Source organism: Lepidochelys kempii, chromosome 2 (assembly GCF_965140265.1).
Source record: "Lepidochelys kempii isolate rLepKem1 chromosome 2, rLepKem1.hap2, whole genome shotgun sequence".
In the NCBI taxonomy this organism is placed as follows: Eukaryota; Metazoa; Chordata; order Testudines; family Cheloniidae; genus Lepidochelys; species Lepidochelys kempii.
Genome location: NC_133257.1, coordinates 4,403,823 through 4,428,311, shown reverse-complemented (window position 1 = coordinate 4,428,311; position 24,489 = coordinate 4,403,823). Strand labels below are relative to the sequence as shown.

The window sequence follows — 24,489 nt, the reverse complement described above, 5'->3', positions numbered from 1 at the left end:
ATGCAAAGCAAGATCCTCAGATAGATGGCACTATAGAAGACACTGCATATTACCTATCAAGGAAGGCAAGTAAAAGCACAGAACAGGGATGTGAGAATTGAGTTTTAGGTTCTAAAATGTTCATAAATTAGCATGCAATTGAGGCGTGGCCTTTGTGTTCAAGGCAAGACAACACCACCACTCATGCTCTGATCTAGCGCCTTTCATCAGCAGATCTCAAAGCACTTTAAAAGGAGGTCGGTGTCATCCCCATTCTACAGCTGAAAAAACTGAGGCAGAGAGGGGAAGTGACTTGCCCAAGGTCACCCGGCAGGCCAGTGGCAGAGCCAAGAATAGAACCCAGGTCTCCTCAGAGACAGTCCAGTGCTCTACCCAGTAGGCAACACTGAGCCCTAGTGGTTCTCCATTCTGCAAAAATTAGGAAGAGCTATCAACATGGGAAAGCAGCGTAGACACACCGCAACAGAATGCAGGAGTCCCAGTGTCTTGAAACACAAGAATTCAACTCACCTGAGTCTCAGTTGCTTGAGGGTTGAGCTAGCAACTAATATTCCAAGAGTTAACATGCATGTCCCAGTGACAGAGGGGGGGAAACACAACTCGCCCAACAAAACAACGATTTTGTACCTGTTTAATCTCCAGTGTCTTGCAGTTCTGCTGACCACTCTATGGCAGCGTGAATGGCCATTTACTTTCATTACAGCAAAGGATAAACTGACCTTTTAAATAGGGCGGTAACAACAATTTCAAGAAGGCAACTATCTCACTCCTCTGAAGAAGATCGTAACAGGACTGGAGAAATGTCAGCAAAAAGTAGATCAAGTGGTGAGGAAAATCTCAAAGGACAAACCCCACTCTGCCAAGATCCAAATGAGCACAGGAGTGATGCTGGAAATAGGTGAGCCTTTAAGGCTGCTACTTGGTGGGATTGCAAGAAATTAGCTGGAGTAAGATCACCACCTTTTTCTAGCAGAGCACAGCAGTGGTGTCACTGGTCACCCTACAGACACCAGAGGACACAACATGCACCAGAAGGGGAGGATATACATCGTAAAGATGACACGGTAACTCAGTTTAAGACAGGATAGGACTAGGTGGAAACATGCATTTTTTGTAGGCAAAGCTGCACATGTGGGATCTGAACAGAGAGAGGGAGGCAGCTGGCTGACTAGATTTCAGAAGGGCACCCCAAGCACCCAGGCAGGGTGGAATAAAGAAAGCACAGTGACACTTGAGAGAAACAGCCAAACAAGATAGGGAGGATGGTATCATTGGCAGATCTAAAGCTTAGAGCACCAGCCCCCTGGGATTGCAAGGGCTACCGGAGAGAAGGAGTGCCTAGAGAAGGAGTGTTTTATCTCTCAAGCACGACTCTGACTTCATTAGTCACAGTCACAATGAATTATGATGTCACAAACCCTGGATAAATCACGCAGGAGAAGGCAGCTGGGTACTAAGAGAAATCTACCAACAAATATACTGACAGACAGAAATGAAATGGTAATGACACCTAGGATATTAAGAGCACTTTACACTCATGAACCACTGTGGCAAAAGAACAACTAATCAATCCTCAAGACTCCGGAAGGTAGCCCAGTATCAATCATCAACCCCATTTCATAGATGGGTAAACTGAAGCATTGAGGTGAAGGCTTGTCGTAGGCTAAAGGGAATGCCTGTGAGAAGGCATGACTAGAAGTCTGAAGCTCCTGTTGCCCAGAGCAGTGCTCAGACCACTGGACCATACTGCTCTTCTTCAGAGAATGGAATTACAGGGGGGGGGAATACCATTTAATCTTATGCTGGCAAATATTCTCTCTCCCGAGCTATATTTCTTTGCATGCAACACTGGTTCTTTAACACTGTTCTCCAAGGTGAACATCAAAGCTTTCCAAAGTAAACTGCTTGAGCGCCCTAATCAGTGACCAGGCATATATGCAGACAAATTACACACGTGTGTAAAGAACAGAATTGCAAAGCAGGTGCCCCTTCCATTACCTGCCAAGTCCTGAGTTCTAAACCCTGTCTGACACCTACAAGGTAGTACCAGCTGACAAAGGCTAGTCAGGAGGCAAGCCATGACTAACGCTCACTGTGCTAAGATAAGCTTGTTTTACAGCTACCTCATTTCTTCACCTCCCTCCCCAATTCCCATTTGCTTGTTTCACCCATTTGGTGTGTTCTGTTGTACCCTAGTCTGAAAGCTCTTTGGAACAAGGTCTACTTTTCCTTAAGTGTGTGGACAGCACATAGCAAAAACAGTTATAGAATCATAGAAACATAAGGCTGGAAGGGACCTCGAGAGGTCACCAAGTCCATCCTCCGGCGCTGAGGCAGGACCATGTAAACCTAGACCATCCCTGACAGGTGTCTGTCTAACCTGTTCTTAAAACCCTCCAATGACCGGAATTGTACATAGCTATATAGAACCACAATGGTATTCTATTATAACACAAGTTTAAGGACTCCTAAAAACCTTCTTTGATACGATGCTTACAAAAAAAGAGTTGGGCAACTGGTGCGCTGCGACCACCGCCTGTCAGGCTGACCAATAGCATGTGTCTGTTTTCTTGTACTCCTGTCTGTATCCACGCGTTGTCTCGTCTTATAAGTTACAGTGTAAGTTCTTTGGGGCAGGAGTTGTCTTTTTGTTCAGTGTCTGTACAGGGCATGGGAGCCCTGCTCCTTAACAGGCTCTGGGGCACTCCTGCAATACAAATTAATGTCAGCAGCATAATGGAGCACTCCAATAATAATTATAATTATGGCTCCACACTACATCAGTTGCTGTGCCTAGCACAAGCAGCCACTAAGGCTCAGGTATGCAGAAAAATGTTTTGCATGTGGGTTAGGATTAAGGTTATAGATTCATAGCTTCCAAGGCCAGAAGGGACCACTGTGATCAGCAAGTCTGACCTCCCATATACCACTGGCCTTAGAACATCTCCAAAACAATTCCTGTTTGAAATAGAGCATATCTTTTTTTAAAAATCCAATCTTGATTGAAAAACTACCAATGATGGAGAACCCAGCACAGCCCTTAGTAAATTGTTCCAGTGGTTACTTGCCCTCACTGTTCAAAATTGACACCTTATTTCCACGCTCAATTTGTCTAGCTTCAACTTCCAGCCATTGCAGTATGTTAGACCTTCCTCTGCTAGACTGAAGAGCCTATTATCAAATACACCTCTACCCCGATATAACGCTGTCTTCGGGAGCGAAAAAATCTTACCACATTATAGGTGAAACCGTATTATATCGAACTTGCTTTGATCCACCGGAGCATGCAGCACACCGCCAGAACACTGTTTTACCGTGTTATATCTGAATTCATGTTATATCGGGTCACATTATATCGGTGTAAAGGTGTAGTTAGAAAGGTTTTTCCTAATATCTAACCTAAATCCTCCTGGCTGCAGATTAACAATCCTTAACATATTTGAAGACTTATTGGATTCCTCTCAGTTGTCCCTTCTCCAGACAGACACAGAAGATCCTTATTTCAGGTTTCAGAAATAAACCTGGGGTATTCTATCTGCTACCCAAGATCCATAAACCTGGAAATCCTGGGCGCCCCATCATCTCAGGCATTGGCACCCTGACAGCAGGATTGTCTGGCTATGTAGACTCCCTCCTCAGGCCCTACGCTATCAGCACTCCCCGCTATCTTCGAGACACCACTGACTTCCTGAGGAAACTACAATCCATCGGTGATCTTCCTGATAACACCATCCTGGCCACTGTGGATGTAGAAGCCCTCTACACCAACATTCCACACAAAGATGGACTACAAGCCGTCAAGAACACTATCCCCGATAATGTCACGGCTAACCTGGTGGCTGAACTGTGTGACTTTGTCCTTACCCATAACTATTTTACATTTGGGGACAATGTATACCTTCAGATCAGCGGCACTGCTATGGGTATCCGCATGGCCCCACAATATGCCAACATTTTTATGGCCGACTTAGAACAACACTTCCTCAGCTCTCGTCCCCTAACGCCCCTACTCTACTTGCACTATATTGATGACATCTTTATCATCTGGACCCATGGAAAAGAAGCCCTTGAGGAATTCCACCATGATTTCAACAATTTCCATCCCACCATCAACCTCAGCCTGGACCAGTCCACACAAGAGATCCACTTCCTGGACACTATGGTGCTAATAAGCAATGGTCACATAAAAACTACCCTATACGAGAAACCTACTGACCGCTATTCCTCCCTACATGCCTCCAGCTTTCACCCAGACCACACCACACGATCCATTGTCTACAGCCAAGCTCTATGATACAACCGCATTTGCTCCAACCCCTCAGACAGAGACAAACGCCTACAAAATCTCTATCAAGCATTCTTACAACTACAATACCCACCTGCTGAAGTGAAGAAACAGATTGATAGTGCCAGAAGAGTACCCAGAAGTCACCTATTACAGGACAGGCCCAACAAAGAAAATAACAGACCACCACTAGCCGCCACCTTCAGCAACTAAATGTCACCAACTAAAACATCTCCAACGCATCATCAAGGATCTACAATCTATCCTGAAGGACGACCCACCGCTCTCACAAATCTTGGGAGACAGGCCAGTCCTTGCCTACAGACAGCCCCCCAACCTGAAGCAAATACTCACCAGCAACCACACACCACACAACAGAACCACTAACCCAGGAACTTATCCTTGCAACAAAGCCCGTTGCCAACTCTGTACACATATTTATTCGGGAACACCATCATAGGGCCTAATCACGTCAGCCACATTATCAGAGGCTCGTTCACCTGCACATCTACCAATGTGATATATGCCATCATGTGCCAGCAATACCCCTCTACCATGTACATTGGTCAAACTGGACAGTCTCTACGTAAAAGAATAAATGGACACAAATCAGATGTCAAGAATTTTAACATTCATAAACCAGTCGGAGAACACTTCAATGTCTCTGGTCACTCGACTTCTGACCTAAAAGTGGCTATTCTTCAACAAAAAAACTTCAAAAACAGACTCCAACGAAAGACTGCTGAATTGGAATTAATTTGCAAATTGAATACCATTAACTTAGGCTTGAATAGAGACTGGGAGTGGTTGAGTCATTACACAAAGTAAAAGTATTTCCCCTTGTTTATTCCCCCCCCCCCCCCCCCCATGCACTGTTCCTCAGACGTTCTTGTTAACTGCTGGAAATGGCCCACCTTGATTATCACTACAAAAGGTTCCCCCCTCCCCGGCCTACTCTCCTGCTGGTAATAGCTCATCTTAAATGATCACTCTCCTTACAGTGTGCATGATAAACACCCATTTTTTCATGTTCTGTGTGTATATAAATCTCCTCACTGTATTTTCCACTGAATGCATCCGATGAACTGAGCTGGAGCTCACGAAAGCTTATGCTCAAATAAATTGGTTAGTCTCTAAGGTGCCACAAGTACTCCTTTTCTTATTTTAGGGAAGAAGGTGGGTAGACAAGAGAAAGAGGTCCTGTCTTTAATGACAGGCAGCATTTCCGCATTGTTATCTCTACCCACCAGCCTCAAGCAAGGTGCGCTCTTGCCTGACACTCCACTGGCCCACTCTCCAGCAAGGGAATCTGTGTCCTCTCTGGTAGGTTCTAAAATACTGCTGCATCCTCAAATGAGGAGAAAGGCTCCCTGCTTCTCCGAACAAGTACGGAAAAGCTGAATGGTCTTCTGTTATTCTCAGGGGAGAATCAGACACACCGCAGGCAAGTCACCGAGTATCAATCAGGCTATGAACCAGGGTGAAAGCAGGACCTCCCTGAAAGCAGCTGCAGCAGAGCAGCTGGCAAACAAATTACCCCAAAGAACTAGCATAATGACAGGTTTCAGAGTAGCAGCCGTGTTAGTCTGTATCCGCAAAAAGAAAAGGAGGACTTGTGGCACCTTAGAGACTAACCAATTTATTTGAGCATAAGCTTTCGTGAGCTACAACTCACTTCATCGGATGCACGAAAGCTTATGCTCAAATAAATTGGTTAGTCTCTAAGGTGCCACAAGTCCTCCTTTTCTTTTTCCCAAAGAACTAGTTACCTCAAGTATCTGTTAATTAGGGCTTATGAGTGTAGAGTGTCCCTGACATCACCACCAGTTCTTCAAGCTCATCTATGGCCAGAGGAGGACCTGGACAGAGTTAAGATGCCTCTGCATGATTCATACAACAACCAAATGTGACAGGAAAAATGAAATTTAAGAGAGAAACCACAGCCTTTCCAAAACTCGCCCCTGCAAAGCAGGAAGAGATTAGGGGGAGGAGTGAAAGGAGAATCAATAAATCTTAATCTCATCCACAATGATCTGGAGCTCTTATTAAGTAAATTAATTTAAGTTAATTTAACTCGATCATGACTCCTGATCACAGTGATTTAGTGAGGGGGAAATTGCATTAGGAAAGGCCATGCTCACTAGATAGAAGAACGGAAGAAAATTAGATCCACTTAGCAATGTGAATTAATATGGAAATAGCAGGTGTAAATTTAACCTTATCAAGAGCATGAAAATTATCTTCATAAATTTGTAGAAATAGCCCCCAAGTTGCTTATAAATCTATTTAAAACAAAAATATTACAAAAAGTGCAGTAAAATTAATTTAAAATACACTCCCATCTATCGCCTGCAGAAGAGTCAGCGGCAGGGCGAAGTTTAATGCAATCTAGCAATGAGGGAAGAAAGCAACCAATCACTGAGGAATTAGCACTGGGTGCCTGTGGCCGAGCAACAGCACACCCCAGTCCCCACTCACAATCCTGAGAGACACATTAGTCTTCTGTCTCTGGCCAACTGCTTCATGGGATTTGCCTGCAATGGAACGAATGCCAGAGACCCCACCCCATGCTGCAAACTGCAGGGTGGTTTCCCCTGAAGCAGCATGGCAATACTCTTCGCAGAGTCAAGCTTTACAGAGTGTTCGGTGGGTTAGAGATGTGACCCCACTTGAAGTCCATTAAAGTGCCGTATAAATCAAAAGGATTATGGCAGCACTGAAGGGCCTATGCCCATCCCATGCAGGCCCTGAATGATCTGGATTTTGATAGCTGAAACTTCCCCATCCCTACGTGCTGCAAGTGCAGCGGCCACGTACACCCAGTGCCACCTTTAGGACTACACTTTACAGCACTGTGGCTCAGTGCCAAGCGGACATTAAAAAAAATGCAGTTCTCAGTACCATATCAAAAGGTAAATCTAAAAGGCTAATAAATCACTGCTGCTTAGCCACTCGACAAACAAGCTGCAAATTCAGCCGAAGGAGGGCACTGTGTGCATGTGCTAAATCTCACCACTGTCACCAACACAAAAAGCTGGCCATTATCTTCGCATAAGCCCCCCTTGGCCCCCGCTTGCTGCTATGCAGCAGCCGTCAAACACGTCTGAGATCCCTTTGCCTCAAGCTGGGCTTATTCCCAGCACCAATGGCGCTCATGTTGGGCTGTATTGTTTAGTATTCGGCTGCTATTTAATACGTTACAGTAGTACCCCAAGACAGTATCGGGGCCCCACCGACCTAGGAGCTGTACAAACGCATGGTCTCTGCCCCAAAGAGCTAACAATTCACTAAGAGAAGTAACATACAACGGGTGGGGCAGAGAGAGTATATTCCAAGCAGAGTAAAACAACGTCAGTCATCATCACTTGCAACATCACTAGCAAACAAGGCAGCAGCGGGCAGATTTTTCAGTGGTTCTGAATTAGACCTCCTTCAAAATGAGCCACTTTCTAATAGTGGGGCAAGATGAAATGTGACTGAAAAGAGGTCGTTGGACCATTGAAACAAGAGACGGACGAGATCCACTCACTTAATCCATATCTCAATCTTCCTCCGAACAGTGCAGGATGGCTCTCTGCTAGAAATGTCTCTCCCCAGTGCTTCATCCAGTCCAGTTTTTAACAACCCGAACATTGGCTCTTCCCTCCTCCTCCCCCTGAGACAGTAGCTCACAGTCTACGAGATCATTTTTTTATTCCACATCCAGGAGACCGTTATGAACAATGGAGTATAAGACAAAGGTCAGAATTACAGAAAAAGCGTTTGCCATGTCCTGACCAGACGGTCCGTATGATGGATCGTATGCAACAAAGGTAATAGCAAGACTGAATCAGAGATTTATCTCTTCTTTAAAATATAATTGTTTTAATTTGCTGATGGCACTTTATTAAGATCTGTATGAAACAGCCATAAGATCTAAGCCACACAATTTAATGAAGTCCAAGATTAATAAGTACAAGAGGATTCTACAAATGGAAGCTCTCATCCAATCAAAATGGAACAATCAGATTACTTCTCTATAAAATGACTGCTCTGGTGAGGAAGACTGATGGTGTGACTCTGTGATCTCTGGTCTTAATCACTGTCTCTAGCCCTGCTCCTCCCCCATTTTAAACCACAAGTCCCCTCCTCTCAGTCAGATGCTCAATCAATTAGATGTTCAGATTGCATGGTAATGAGTAGGGTATGAGAACCTGAACAGAATCAAATCGAGGAGGGACTTGTCTCTCTGTCATTATGGTTGAAGCTAGCTTCCCATTCTAAGCCTCGTTTTGCCCCACCTCAATAACATCACTGATATTAAACTTACCCATTTCAAGTTTTACAGGGCTCATCTTACCAAAGAGCAGAAGCTTTTTTTTTCCTGCGAAGTTTGGTACAAATACAAGTAATCTTCCTCTTTCTTTAGGGTTGCCTCTCCTAATCTTGAATTGATCTCGTGAGTCAGATTCGCATATCAAGCTTCGTAGCGATGCCATGTCATGATACAACACGACGACGCTCCATACAAACAGCGCTGGACCACCCAACACCCCCAAGTTCCAGTGACTCTGCATGTGATTTCAGAACCCTGACCAATCCACAAGTAGCGCTTACAGGACGCAAATCCCCCGCACCTCCGTTGATAAAATTGGGACAATTATGGAATCTGATGGGTGCCACCCTCTTTCCAGGCCCCTGTTAGAGAAACATTATGTGCAGAAACACTGAAGTGGCAGTTTTGTCCAGACCCCTCACAGAACATTTATGGTCACAAAAAAAATAGAAACAAAAATCAACTTTCACTCAGGCTTTCAGATAACTGGGCAGTAACAGAGAGAATGGTCATTTTAACAAGACTGGCTGTACCACATAAAGAAAGAAGCAACTGTTTCAACCAAGGTAGGTTCCCCTTAATGGATTTAAATAAAAGAGCAAGATTCAATCAATGCTGCTTGTTCAGGACGAAAAGATACACTCTCAAATATACTTAACTCGAGATAGGAAGGGGGCAACTTCCAGGCTGATGGGGATGTAATGGCTTTGGTTAGGGGCAAGTTTCCTGGCTTATCACCATTCGCTCTAGGGTCATGTAGGCATTGCAAACAAAACCCCTGTAGATGCACAAAATGACCTGACAAATTGCAATGTGAATAACAGAGTTATAGTGGACAACACAGTAAAGAACTCCTTGCTAGTGGCGACAGCGCCAAACAGAAGTGATCAGTTTAATCCCAAAACAATGAAGCATCTGGACTTAATTTAGTAAGCAATTTACATTTAACACTGGCACAAACCTGAAAATAATTTATCCTGAACAGTTTCCTTGGCCACTATTTGTCCTGTCCCCTCTGCTATGATTAAATGGTTCTCTCCTCCCTCTCTGTGAGGCTACTGCCAGTACCAGTGTCTACAGCCATGACACTGATCAGAACTTGACAGATTCGATATTATGATTTCAGGGCAGAATCAACCAGAAGATGAGCTATCAGGACTAAACTTTCATTTACATGCAAATATCTACCACTGTAACTACCAACAACAAATTATGAACCTGTGAAATGCAGAGAAATTTAAGGCCTGGTTTACACTACAGAGTTGGGTCGACTTAACTACACTGTTCAGGGCTGTGAAAGTTTCACGCTCTTTGCGATGGAGTTAAGCCTACTTAAGCCCTGCTGTAGACACTGCTAGGTTGGTGTAACAATTCTTCCATCAAACTAGCTATCACCTCTCAGAAAGGTGGATTTCGTACAGTAAAGGGAAAATCCTTTCCGTCACTGCAGTAACTGTCTACACTGCAGCGCTACAGTTGTGCCGCTGCACCGTTTCTAGTACAGACATACCCTGAGATTTTAGCCTAACATATTCGCAAGAACACAGTGTACAAGCCCCTCCTCAAAACACTAATTGGGCCAGCCTAGAAGTAGCACAAGGACTGGTTTGACTGTGTGATTTCCTATCGCGGAATGACAGTCGTGGGTATTTGTGGATTCTATATAGAAGATAAAATATGAACACATGATGATATCTTGATGGAAAAGCAACGCGGGGGTAGGGGGAAAGAGCAGGAAGAACCCATATTTGATCTGTTTGTAAACAGTTAAACACAAAGAGTTGGCACATCTGGTTCATAAAAGGAAGGTGAATTGGAGGAGGGTCCATGACTCAGTAGATGCCTTCCGTGAAGTGCAAGAGTAATTTGTAGATTAGTATGGAGAATAGGGCATGTTCTCTGGGGGACAGCGTGACCTCAAGACCTCTTGATGCCAATTGACAGAGGACACCGAGGTACATGGGGTATACGGATCCCATGGGTTCACCAAAAGGGGTCATTGTAAGGGTCTCTACTGAAAGCCTGTGTCACACTGGTTATTTAATCACTGAGAGACGTATGTACGAAAATATGTGAGGAGTTGTGTACGTATGCTGAAAATTATGTTTTCTAGGCCTTGTAGTTAAAGGCAGGTCACTCCAAGGTAGCATGTCATGAGACAAACTTCTCCAGACAGGAAATGGGAGAAGTATCTCCCTGGTGAACCACTATATATTGTGCATCTCACAAGAGAAGTCTATTAGCATCCTAATAGATTAGCATAGGCAGAAACATTACCTGGATGTCACAAGTCGCCTTGTCTTCCAGCTGGGAACAGGAATGCTGAAGAAGGACGACGAACTTGGAGACGAAGCCACATTCTTCTTCACTATCCTGTAGCGAGTCTGTACGACTTTATTAGCCCCAGGGCTCCTTACAAGGTGCAAGCTGGACCCTGGAAGAAAGTAAGCAAAAGAACAACCTGAAAAGTTCTCATCCTTAGGATGTATATGATTACGGGTGGGAAGGAGGAGAGTCACCTACATAACTAGTTCATACTACGTAGAGAAGAGTGGCTTCCAGCTAAGACTAAGGAGAGCTAGTCAGCACTTCAGCTACTTATGATCCCCAATTTAGTCAGAAAGTAATGCCCCCAAGTGTGCACATACACACACGTGAACATGTACGGCACAAGCATTCAGATGTATTATGGGGGTGTTCACGTTTTTCTGTGCCAGCTAGAAACTGGACAAAATGCAACATTGTCTGTTGCAGTTACTATGCTCTGACTGTGTCAATCCTCATTAAGCTCACATAGTCTAGCTCATGCTTATGGACAAAGAGGTTCTAACTTTCAGTGGGTCATTAATACACGAAGTCTGTGAACGACACGACTAGTTAGCCAGATCTGTTTGAGAGAGAAGTGATCAGTACAGTTGACAGGCAGAAGATATTTTCATCCTTGGTTATATCTCTGCACACTATTGACTGAAGCAGGCATTTCCCCACTGCATCTTAAGGAGTACAAATATTCCAGCCTTCCTACTGCACAATGGTCTTTTGAGACATTTCAAACACATTTAGAAAACACACCTTATCCCTGACATCTACATTCTGACTAGATTTATGTATTTAATCATTTTCATAATATTTTGCAAGATGATCTACAAGCCAGTTTTTAATGCGGAATGCTTCATGCAATTAACAGTTATATGTTTGACTCTGTTTTTCCTCTCCTTGATAGTTAGCAAATTTTTTTCACAGCTTTAAGGAATGCGTCTAATTGCCTGACTTTTATAACATACAGCTATAACTGCCCAGATAATTAAAGCTGACACTACATGCTGAGACTAAATCTTCTGGTTTTATAACCGATTTAAAGGGCCAGCTGTGTTTTTTGGAGATCCTCTAATTAAAATTACTGCAAGATGGAAAGGGGAAAACCAGACCCCACTTTTGTGTTTGCCTAATGCGTCCCTTGTTGGGAGAGGTGGGACAAGTGCAGCCCAAAAGCTAAATTTAGTATGTGGTGATAACAAGGGTGATAGGGGCACAGAGTTACCACTGCACGCATACAGGCATATTCCAGCAGTCGCATCAGTGCTAAGTACTACCATAGGCAGAGCAGGTTTTCAGAATGTGATGGCAATAACTCCTGTGCATCAGAGCTAAAATACAGGTACTCATTTTTCTAGTTCATTCAGAAGCTGGGTCCTAGAGTTAATTCAAATTCAGCAACTCAGTACCTCTGTTAGGATCTGGAGGGCGGGAATAGGGTCCGCATCATGAATCTCCCATCCCAAATTCAGACAGCGGTAAAAAAATCTTTAACACATGGGAGAGGCAAGAGAAAGCTCAATAGTGCAACATGTCACTGGAGATCTTAATAATAAAAATGAAGATAGCAACTTTCCCCATAAATTATAGTGGAAAAAACACCACTACTGACCGAAGAGAGCAATATTTAGGACTAGAGAGATCTTCAATTCTGCCTGTTAAGTGTTATGCACACTCATGGCACTATATAAATAATGTCATCATTCTATACAGTTGTGACAATGTGAAAAGGGCTCAGTGTAAATAAATCAAGGCATATCTGGAAGCACATTTCCCATACTGAAGCATATACAATTAGGACAATAATTTTAATCTATCATTTTCCCTTCCACTACCTTCAGCTTTTACAGTTATATTATAGGTTTTACATTAAACAAATATTCATATTAGGGCTGTCAATTAATTGCAGTTAACCCACACGATTAACTCAAAAAAGTAATAGCGATTAATCGCAGTTTTAATTGCACTGTTAAACAACAGAACACCAATTGAAATGTATTAAATATTTTGGATGATTTTCTACATTTTCAGATATATTGTATTCTGTATTGTAATTGAAATCAAAATGTATATTATTTTTATTACAAATATTTGCACTGTAAAATGATAAACAGTATTTTTCAATTCACCTTGTACAAGTACTGTAGTGCAATCTCTTTGTTGTGACAGTGCAACTTAAAAAATGTAGATTTTTTTTGTTACATAACTGCACTCAAAAACAAAACAATGTAAAACTTCAGAGCCTACAAGTCCACTCAGGCCTACTTCTTGTTCAGCCAATCGCTAAGACAAACAAGTTTGTTTACATTTACAGGAGATAATGCTGCCCTCTTATTTACAATGTCACCAGAAAGTGAGAACAGGCTTTTGCATGGCACTTTTGTTGCCGGCATTGCAAGGTATTTATATGCCAGATATGCTAAACATTTGTATGCTCCTTCGTGCTTCGGCCACCATTCCAGAGGACATGCTTCCATGCTGATGACGCTCGTTAAAAAAAATATGCATAAGTTAAATCTGTGACTGAATCCCTTGGGGGAGAACTGTACGTCTCCTGTTCTGTTTCACCCACATTCTGTCGTATATTTCACGTTATAGCAGTCTCGGATGATGACCCAGCACGTTAGTTTTAAGAACTCTTTCACAGCAGATTTGACAAAATGCAAAGAAGGTACCAATGTGAGATTTCTAAGGATAGATACAGCACTCAACCCAAGGTTCAAGAATCTGAAGTGCCTTCCAAAATCTGAGAGGGATGAGGTGTGGAGCATACTTTCAGATGTCTTAAAAGAGCAACACTCCGATGCAGAAACTACAGAACACGAACCACCAAAAAAGAAAATCAACCTTCTGCTGGTGGGATCTGACTCAGATGATGAAAATGAACATGTCGGTCCTCACCGCTTTGGATCGTTATCGAGCAGAACCTGACATCAGCATGGATGCATGTCTTCTGGAATGGTGGTTGAAGCATGAAGGGACATATGAATCTTTAGCGCATCTGGCACGTAAATATCTTGCGATGCCATCTACAACAGTGCGATGTGAACGCCTGTTCTCACTTTCAGGTGACATTGTAAACAAGACGTGAGCAGCATTATCTCCTGCAAATTGTAACCAAACTTGGTTGTCTGAGCGATTGGCTGAAGTAGGACTGAGTGGACTCGTAGGTTCTAAAGTTTTACATTGTTTTATTTTTGAATGCTGTTATTTTTTGTACATAATTCTATATTTGTAAGTTCAACTTTCATGATAAAGAGATTGCACGACGGTACTTGTGTTAGGTGAATTGAAAAATACTATTTCTTTTGTTTTTTTACAGTTCAAATATTTGTAATCAAAAATAAATATAAAGTGAGCACTACACTTTATATTCTGTGTTGTAACTGAAATATATTTGAATGTAGAAAACATCCAAAAATATGTAAATAAATGGTATTCTATTATTGTTTAATCGTGCGATTAATTTTTTTAATCACTCGACAGCCCTACTTCAAATTGTTAAAATCAGACCAAACAATACTTTTTAAATACAGCAAATGCAGAGGTTCAAGCATGCAAGTAGGAAATCCTTTAAGAAGACTGCCTGATTAAGCTTCTTATGCAAACCAGCTCGTTTTGGCAAGGACAGGGATATTGGGTCCAAAGACTAAGTTTTTTTGGTATATGTTTGTACAGTGCTGAGCACAAAGGGGACTGGATTCCCTATTGGGGCCCTTATTTGCTACCACAATGTAAATAATAATAAATGCACTGAAATAATCTTATGAACTGTAATGTTATTTAATAGGCTCAGCACAAAACACATTATAATGCTTTACAGGATGACAGGATTCTGCTGTAGGGAAACCCATAGAAATAATGCTTTCTGGAATTATCAGCATTAATAAAAGTAGCAGTGCTATACAGTAGATTAAATACCAAAAAGGGTACATTAAGTTAATGTAAAGTATTAAATACCCACAAAAGCCAGGAAGTTAAAGCCAGCGCCTTTTAGTAAAAAACTCTGCTTAAACAAACAAAACAAACCCCACGGCTCTATAAATCAAATCAAATATTCCCAATACTTCTCTTCCTTCTCTCTTAATTAACAATTATTCACATTAAAAATGTTCTCTGTTTCTGAGATATTCCAGCCCCTTGTTCCCCACATAGAAGCCTATGGTTTTGACAAGCATTTCCAAATCAACCAGTTCTAAAAGACAACCAGTATGGAACAGGAAATAGCAGGCTGCAGACAGTGGGGAAATCTAAGGCCCTGTCTACACTTGGGACATTTAGTAAAAGTTTCCCATCATTGCAGACACCAGTTCAGTTCTACCAACGTTAGGTATTTTGGGAGCGCTAGCGGACACTGGTCCCATTGGTGGTTTCAGCACTATCTCATCTCACCTTGATCACAGTGGATCTAACTGACATGATGTAGCTAAATTAGTGTCAGCAAAGTCCCGCAGTTACAAAATTTCCCTAGTGTAGACAAGATCTATGAAAGAAAGATCCTGTTGTGTTGCAAATGTCCCTAGCACTAAAGACTGAGAAAGGGGATAGACTGAAAATGTAGAACAGAAGCTGAACAGTTTCTCATCTAAACAGAATGTTTATCAAAGGTTCCCCACAGTGGATTTGTTAAAAATGACTGTAAGCTCCCCAGAGCAGTGACTGCATCATCCTGTGTGTCTGTACAGCACACCTAGCTCATTTTGAGACCTACTGTACTATAATTTATCATATTATTGAGCCATGTCCAGGTCAGATGGTTTTGTTCATGGAACATCTATTTAACTTATTTGTTTTGATTTAAATAATAACTAAAAAATGCCTATCCAAGACTCTGCATGCACTAATGCACCATTAACAATATCTCAGCAACATTAACATGATCAATTCAACAGGCGCTCAGCCACCCAGCCACCTACAAAAACTCTTTTCCGCCCCTTCATTATCTAAGAAGCATACCCTCAATCTTCTCCCAAGCCCTATCTAACAGATCTAAACTATCCCCTCATCTGGCCTATTTCAGACCAAGCGGTGGTGCAAACTCCAGAGTCCTCACAGAGAGCTCTAATGATACCTAGCCTTCGTATGTTTTGCTATCCTCTAGAACAGTGGTTCTCAAAGCCGGTCCGCCGCATGTTTAGGGAAAGCCCCGGCAGGCCGGACGGGTTTGTTTACCTGTCGCGTCCGTAGGTTCGGCCGATCACAGTTCCCACTGGCCGTGGTTCACCGCTCCAGGCCAATGGGGGCTGCGGGAAGCGGCGCGGGGCAAGGGAAGTGCTGGCCGCCCTTCCCGCAGCCCTCTTTGGCCTGGAGCGGCGAACCGTAACCAGTGGGAGCCACGATCAGCTGAACCTGCGGACACGGCAGGTAAACAAACCAGTCCGGCCCGCCAGGGGCTTTCTCTGAACAAGCAGAGGACCAGCTTTGAGTACCACTGCTCTAAAAGAAAGTCCAGAGTTGGAACAAAAAAAGAAATGACTCCACTTCTCTGCGTGGCCTCAAACAAAGCCATTCACAATTCATATGAGGACACGTTTCTGCCAAAGCATCTATAATATTGCAGAGGTCCACCCTGGAAAGCAGTTCTGCCTCTCCCCCTTTAAAAGAAGGGGAATATAATGGTTGGGCTGACTCACTCTACACATTTCATATCCATAGATTTAATAAGACTACACTTAAAATTTCAGTAAAGCTTTTTATGGATCTTAAAAGTCATGAAGCTATTTTACACAGAGGTCATGCAGAAAAGCAGTGGCAGAAGTGTGAAGAGAACCCAGGAGTCCTGGCTTCCTGTTTCCCCTTGCCAACCATTAGACTACATCCTATTTCTAAACTTTCACATGTGTGTTTCCTCGCATGTAGGATCATAGAATATTAGGGTTGTAAGAAACCTCAGGAGGTCATCTAGTCCAACCCCCTGCTCAAAGCAGGACCAACCCCAACTAAATCACCCCAGCCAGGGCTTGTCAAGCCGGGCCTTAAAAACCTCTAAGGATGGAGGTTACACCACCTCCCTAGGGAACCCATTGCAGTGCTTCACCACCCTCCTAGGGAAACAGTGTTTCCTAATATCCAGCCTAGATCTCCCCCACTGCAACTTGAGACCATTGCTCCTTGTTCCGTCATCTGCCACCACTGAGAAGGGCAGAGCTCCACCCTCTTTGGAACCCTCTTTCAGGTAGTTGAAAGCAGCTATCAAATCTCCCCTCATTCTTCTCTTCCGCAGACTAAACAAACCCAGTTCCCTCAGCCTCTCCTCGTAAGTCATGTACCTCAGCCCCTTGATCGTTTTCATTGCCCTCTGCTGGACTCTCTCCAATTTGTCCACATCCTTTCTGTAGTAGGGGGACTAAAACTGGACACAATACTCCAGATGTGGCCTCACCAGTGCCGAATAGAGAGGAATAATCACGTCCCTCGATCTGCTGGCAATGCTCCTACTAATGCAGCCCAATAGGCTGTTAACCTTCTTGGCAACAAGGGCACACTGCTGACTCATATCCAGCTTCTCATCCACTGTAATCCCCAGGTCCTTTTCTGCAGAACTGCTGCTTAGTCATTCGGTCCCCAGCCTGTAGCGGTGCATGGGATTCTTCCATCCTAAGTACAGGACTCTGCACTTGTCCTTCATGAACTGCATCAGATTTCTTTTGGCCCAATCCCCCAATCTGTCTAGGTCACTCTGGACCCTATCCCTACCCTCCAGCGTATCTACCTCTCCCCCCACCTTAGTGTCATCCACAAAGTTGCTGAGGGTGAAATCTATCCCATCATCCAGATCATTAATAAAGATGTTGAACAAAACCGGCCCCAAGGGCACTCTGCTTGATACTGCCTGCGAACTAGACATTGAGCCGTTGATCACTACCTGTTGAGCCCGACAATCTAGCCAGCTTTCTATCCATCTTATAGTCCATTCATCCAAATCCATACTTTTTTAACTTGCTGGCAAGAATACTGTGTATTACTGTGTAATATGTACAGATCCCTGTAGGAATTTGCCTAAGCATGCTACTTTCATATGTGATACATTAGCTGACTCTTTACCTATGTTCTGACCTTATACAATTATTTAAATTAGGAATTTGTCAAATACATTACACCACCGTTTTTTGTTTTTGTTTTGTTTTTTTGGGGGGGAGGAAGGGGGTTGGCACCTTTACAAGCTCTAGTGGCTGTTAATCAATCAGACATCCAATCAAACTCCTACTTAACATCCCTCACTGCCTTGCACTTACAAGTGATGTAAGAAATGGAGATCCCAAATTGTTGTGGCTTTCAGTTCCCCCTCCCCACCATTCCCAAAACACAGACAGACCGGCGTCCGGTAAACTGTATTCCACAGAGGTAATTGGATGTTGCATTTATACAGTAGCTGCTCTTCCGTGCGCGAGTCTCTGGCATTAACCATGTTCTGAAAGAGACTCTCCGAAGCAGCTCCGTTTTCTATTATTACTTGCTAGCTGAGGGGTTTTGTGTAGATAATCATGTTATTTAGATAGGATGTTGGTTTAATTCCCTTCATTACAGGCTCCCAGGGTTGTAATTTTTTTTCACCGCATGATGTATTCCCTGTGGCACATTTCACTCAAATCAAACACTTTACGCTTTTATTACAAACAATACCCCAGCGTCTCCCGTTATCAGCCCAGCACACACATGCACGCTCCTTGCAGAGATCCAGAGGTCAGTTCTAATGACTAATCGATCTCATTAGCTTTCCTAATTAAAAACTTTACTACCGCAATGGAAGACAAACTACAAAAAAACTGCTTGCATCATATTTGAATGGGATATGAGCACCATTTATCAGCCAGGGCTCACGGCTCATGCACACCAAAGTGCTCTGTGCATTGCTGAGATGGTGGTTTTACTCCGAGACATGCCTCCCCCGTGAACAATTCACACCAACCACACCCAAGGAGAAGAGGAAAGAAAAAACCTGGTGTGGAAACTTAAACACCTTATGGCTGACCTTCACAATGGCACCTTATTGCCATAAAAGTCTTAAAGCGATACTTATGTATGCATCCTTCCCAAGGTTCCTTATGAGCTGATGGAGTCAAAGAACCAAAGTGTGCCACTCTTTCGACTTTTAGGAAGATGTTTGAACGCTGTAACATCAAGGTGGCAAACCTCTCTGGTTAAGCTTCACGATAATCTACTTTGCTCTTCCACAGCACATTCTAAGTGGGTCTGTGCATTCATTCAGACACACAACACTCATGAGAGCTAGGGAAGCATGATCCCCATTTTACAGATGGGAAATCTATGTGGGGGGGAAGGGGGAAGAGAGAGAATAAACAGCCTTTCCTAGCATCACATAGGGAGTCTGTGGTATAGCCAGGAACAGAACTCAAACTCCAAGTCCTTTATCTTAACAATGGGATCATTCTCAAGGCTAGTATTCATCCATCTTCCATCATCTTCAACCATCAGTAATTTTCATTTGTTTTAATTTTTCCTCCCCCAGAATTACTGAATAGATAAAATAAATATTCAATGTGAGAGGACAGTCTAACTTTTTTATACAAAGTGACAAAACAGGATTGTTTCCCTAAAACCAGAATTTCTTAGAATGGATTTGTATGTCCATCCGTTCTCATGGACACAGGTTCATCTTGAGATCTTACATCCTCGCCAAATTGGGTGACCACGGAAAAAGACTACCTCCCTCTTATTTACATAGCACCCTTTACCTCAAAGGCTCCAATCACTTACATTTTACTTCTCCACAGCCACCATAGAACTCAGAAGCAGGAAAGACATTAGCCAATCTAGTCCGTCTCCCATCCAAAGCAGAATTCTCCTCTACATTTTTCAGCAATTTCTCCAATACAATTTTCAAGGAACCAAATAATGAGGCTTCCATCTCTTCCTTGGGGAGAATATGCCATAGCCTGCTGGAGCTCAGTGTTGGGCTGAGGAGCCAGAAAAACTTCCTAAATTCTCTGCTGCATAATTTCTGATGCCTACAATCACACAGGAGCTATCCTGACAGAAAGACAGCATGTATGACCAGATGATGACAACTCACCACCCTTTGCTGTTTATTTCTGCAGGCCTTTGTTCAGTTGACTATGTTATTTCTCAAGAGATAGAATATTATTAGCACATGCCAAGAGTAGTAATAATCAAGCATGGTAAGTAGAGAAAGACAGTAAACTAGCAGCCATTGTTGGGATAGATTAACTAATCATCTAAACTGGTAGGGTAAATCCTATGTTCCTAAAAGTGAGAGGAATAAAGTACCCTAATGAGAAAGGTACAGTGCAAGGATAAAGAGTGGGAGCTGAGCTTCCCAGAGACAACTGATTTCAATTCCTTTGTAAAGGAAAAATGCAAGGACCAAGAAATGGGCCAGCAGGGCTCTGTAAAATGCTCCGACATCTGAGGGTCACGAGGATCCACATTGGAAACAGAGAGGGACTGTGGACCCCTGGTGGGGTCACAAGAGGCCATTAAGACTTGCAGGGAGAAAGCCATAGGAGCTGCCATCAAGACAGTCAGGAAGGGCAGGCACCAAACTGAACCCCAAAGTCAGTGGAAAATGGGCAATAGCAGAAGTTAAGTGTTTATTTTCCATTACTTGGAACTCAGTTCAGGGTAGAGGAGCCCCTGAGGGCAATGAACGCCAGGATTAGAAAATGAACGGCAAAGGTGGTACGTCTACAGCCATTCAGGGCTTTAGGGGAATCGCTGGAAAGAAGGATGAGTTCGCATTAGCCTAACAGGCTTCTACAAATCTATCAGGGAAGACAGGCAAGTGAAAAAGCAGGAGACAAATGAAACCAACAATAATTCTAGTGTGGCTCAGCCACAGAGCCACCTGTTTCAAAGGCAGCCTGTTAACAAGAAAACTAAAGGGGAGCAAGTATAATATACCATAGATACCGATCCTGGCTCTGTCTGAATTCCTTAGTGCAGGATCAGGGCCACAAATCAAAGAAGGGAAAAATTGAAAATCTTTACTGAATGTATATGAATGTGTATTGTAGAGGTCACCTGGGGGATAACCACAAGGGCTAAGATTACACTGAGACTGTGGTGGTAAAAAACACACAGAATCACAGCCAGAACCAACACAGGAATGCTCGTATCTGTTTTAAGTGTGGCGCAGGCCTCCATGTGTGATATAAACCAATTTAGTTAAATCAGTGCAGCTTTGTGTGGGAATCTTTCCCCAACATGCATAAGCAGAGTTATATCAGTATAACTGCACCCACACTAAGGCTTTTTCCAGCATAGCTACACGGGTAAAAATCACCCCCCTAAACGACAGAGCTAGGTAGCCCAGGCTTTGTACCAATTTCAGAGTATCCACAGTAGGAAGGTTCACTGATTGAGGTAAATTTGTGCACACATTGTGTGTAGATAAGACCTGGATCTATTTCTCTAGCTGTAGGGACACACGAGACCCTCCTTCATTTCAATGAACTATCCACTTCAAAATCCTAACTAGGGCTGCTGAAATGTTAACATTGTTATGCTCCTCTAACACATCTCAGGACTTAAGTGCTCTCTGGGGCTGTGATTTCTAAAGCCCTCTAATGTACTTCGCATGAACTGGTCCATGCAGAACAGTCTGGTACACTTTAATGTAGTATTGTGTCAAACAGCACTAAGTTAAAGGGCATTAAGGAGCAAGGAGCCACTAGCGAGGAGAGACTAAACCAGATACTGCTACTCAGGCCCTAGTGAGATTCAAACCTGCGACCCCTGTATTTCGAGACCACTGTTCTAACCCCCTGAGCTATGGAACCCAGCTCCAGGTCCCCTCACCACAGGGAGGAGGTTGGTTTAGGCTGAGGAGCGTTGAGCCAGCGAGGAAGGAGAGTGTTAAGCAGAGACTGCTACCCAGGCCCCAGCAAGATTGGAACCTATGACCCCTAAACCAGTGAGCACCAGCGGGAATTACACAGACCAATTAATGCACCACACGTTAGGGCGCTTTAGAAATCAAACCCCTGTAGAATGCATTACCCTACTGTGCAGATGAGCCCTCATACTCATTGTGTTTGTTCCCTCAGTGCTGCTCCCAGGCTGAGTTCTCTGCTCCCCTGGTACCCAAAATAGACCTTTCTTATCACACTCCTCCTAGTGAAGGCAACTGAGGTTCCTTTCCATGCTGGACATTTTTTCTCCTTACTACAGTTATTTATAATTATCTTATGGTAGCACCCAACAGACTCATTGTGCTAGCCACCGTACAAATACATCTGAAGGTACTTTCTCTGTACCAAACAGCCCACAACATAAGACAATAAATGATTAATAAAATGTGGTGGAGAGCAATACAATCAGATATAATTTTAATGTTTCAAATCCTTGCCCCCCTTCCCCCCGACCAATAATCATCAATATATAAAGTACCAACTCTTCCCAACTGTCCCAACCCCATTAGTCACTGGCTGATTTCCTAAATGGCACAGGTGGGTCTCGGGCACACATTTCCCAGGTTACCCTGCTTTACAGCAAACACAATTGTGGTGTCTTAGGTGGAGCCCAAAGTGGGCACACACTGTTCCTTTCTTTAGCTGCTGTAACATAGCATCTGGCACAGGACTGTGGGGGAGAAGGGGACCTTTGGCAAGACTAAGTTTACTCCTAGGTGTCTGCTGTATCTCCTTTTCAAGCATGAAGAGTGGGTACCCAAGTCCAGATTTACCTAGAAACTCCCACTTGACCATCTGCTGTTGCATAATCATTTAAGTAGAACCTGCTTGCCTTGCATTATCAACAGATCCATAGATCACATATATTCTCATTTGCAAGCACACCTGCAAAACAGGTTAAGAAGTTGTCCCACACTGTACAGCTGGTAAACGCAATGTTAATGATCTGCAGAATTCTGCATTATTGAGGCAGAAGACTCAGCAGGATTTTCCACAATTTGGCAGCAAAAGGAGCTAATGAAAGTTCAGGCTGCATGCAAAAAGGCAGAACAAGCAACCGATAGTCCCTTTTTATAAGGTCCCAGTGAGGCCATGCCTAGAATCCTACAATCAGCTCTGGGCAACTCAATACCAGAAAGATGTACATACACAGAAAGGAACTCAGAGAACAGCAGCAAAAATATTATATAAAGGGCTTGAAAGTTTGCGATATTAAAGGAGAGCAAATGAATAACCAGTAGATACCACTCGGCTAAGCAATGATTAAACAGAGATAAGGTAACTGACCACCACAAGAAGAGGAATTATTTATGGTCCTGCAAATGGTTATTATTACAAGGAACAGGATGAAACTGAGCAAAGGAAACTTTATAGCTGAATACAAAGAAACCATTTCTTAGCTGAATAGTCCCATGGGGAAGTAGTGGACGCCTTATTGCTTGGGTCACAAGAGATTAGACAGAACAAAGCAGCAGAGAACTTATGGGGAACAATCCTGGGTTGGTCAGAGGGGTGTTGTGTTAATGTATGTCCACGCTTCTCAGACTCACAGCTGAAGGGTTTTTTTTGCAGTGTAGACACACCTGGATTGACTCTACAGTCTCTCTCTCTTACTTCTATAACCTGAAATTACCTGAAGAATTCTATAGGCTTTGCAACCAGACAGCTTTGAAAGAAAACGATTCACAAAGGCGAGTACGCTGAACATTGTTCAGTATATGAGGTACAAAACAAAGAACAGGGAAGGATCTTTCACAGTTTTCCTCCTTTCCGTTTTCCAGCACCCATATAGGCATTGGGGGCAGAAATGAACTGTCCAACATGAGCATTGCTGGGCAGAGAGAAATTTTACTACTCATAGCTGCAAGGTGGAGACTTCCTAAATATTGAAGAGCCTGTTACTAACTCTCAGACTGCGAGGGACTCTCCCTCTGCATCTTCAAAACAGGCACTTAGCTCTTCAGGCTTAGATGCCTCCAGAATTTGCTATCTAGTCAAGAATTGCCTCATAAGGGATCTCAAACAATTTGCCCAGATGTGCAGCAAATTGAATAAGAGACTGTTCTGCACAGTGAATACTATGATCGAAAATTGTTATTTATACTGATTTTGCATAATATATGAGGAACCCCGCAGAGAGGTACACGTGGGATACTGATCCTTTGAACTGCATAATGTAAGATTATGTCAGATAGGTGATGTTTAAATGATCTGCCATTGCTGAGCTGTACTCCTGAAAAAATGGTGACAAATGTTTCATGAGCATGCATAGGCCTGCTTTCTGAGAAGGTTGGAAATGCAGACAGAGACAGCCAATATTCTGGTGCTTTAAAAGCCAGAACTCCTATAGGCACTCGTTCACCTTTATTAGACTACCGTATTTTAGAGATATTTGTTCCAGACGAAAATCTGCCTGACAAAACCTCAGGCCAGGAGGAACCTTTACCTTTACTGCCAGCTCTCCAAAACCTCCCAAATGACAGTGACAACTTCTCCACTGCCAAATGAGTATTTTGCTCATCTCACATTGGTATGGGCATGAACGATCACTGGCATAGCCCTATCAGCAAGTGCCAAGAGTTTACCTTTGGAGGCTACTTTCAGCTTGGGGACGTCTGGCAACTCACCAACTACAGTTGAAGCTGGTATCATCCCATGCCTGACAGGATGGGCCAGTGGCA

General features: G+C 43.3%; 1 protein-coding gene across 2 annotated transcripts in view; it reads right to left on the bottom strand.

The window, feature by feature from the left end:
- ZC3H3 (zinc finger CCCH-type containing 3) overlaps positions 1-24,489 on the bottom strand; it is a 348,388-nt gene that overhangs the window by 210,330 nt on the left and 113,569 nt on the right. For both annotated transcript variants that reach the window (XM_073329956.1, XM_073329955.1), the window contains exon 4: positions 10,878-11,034. In XM_073329956.1, coding sequence (XP_073186057.1) covers positions 10,878-11,034 — 157 coding nt within the window. The remainder of the gene's footprint in view (positions 1-10,877; positions 11,035-24,489) is intronic.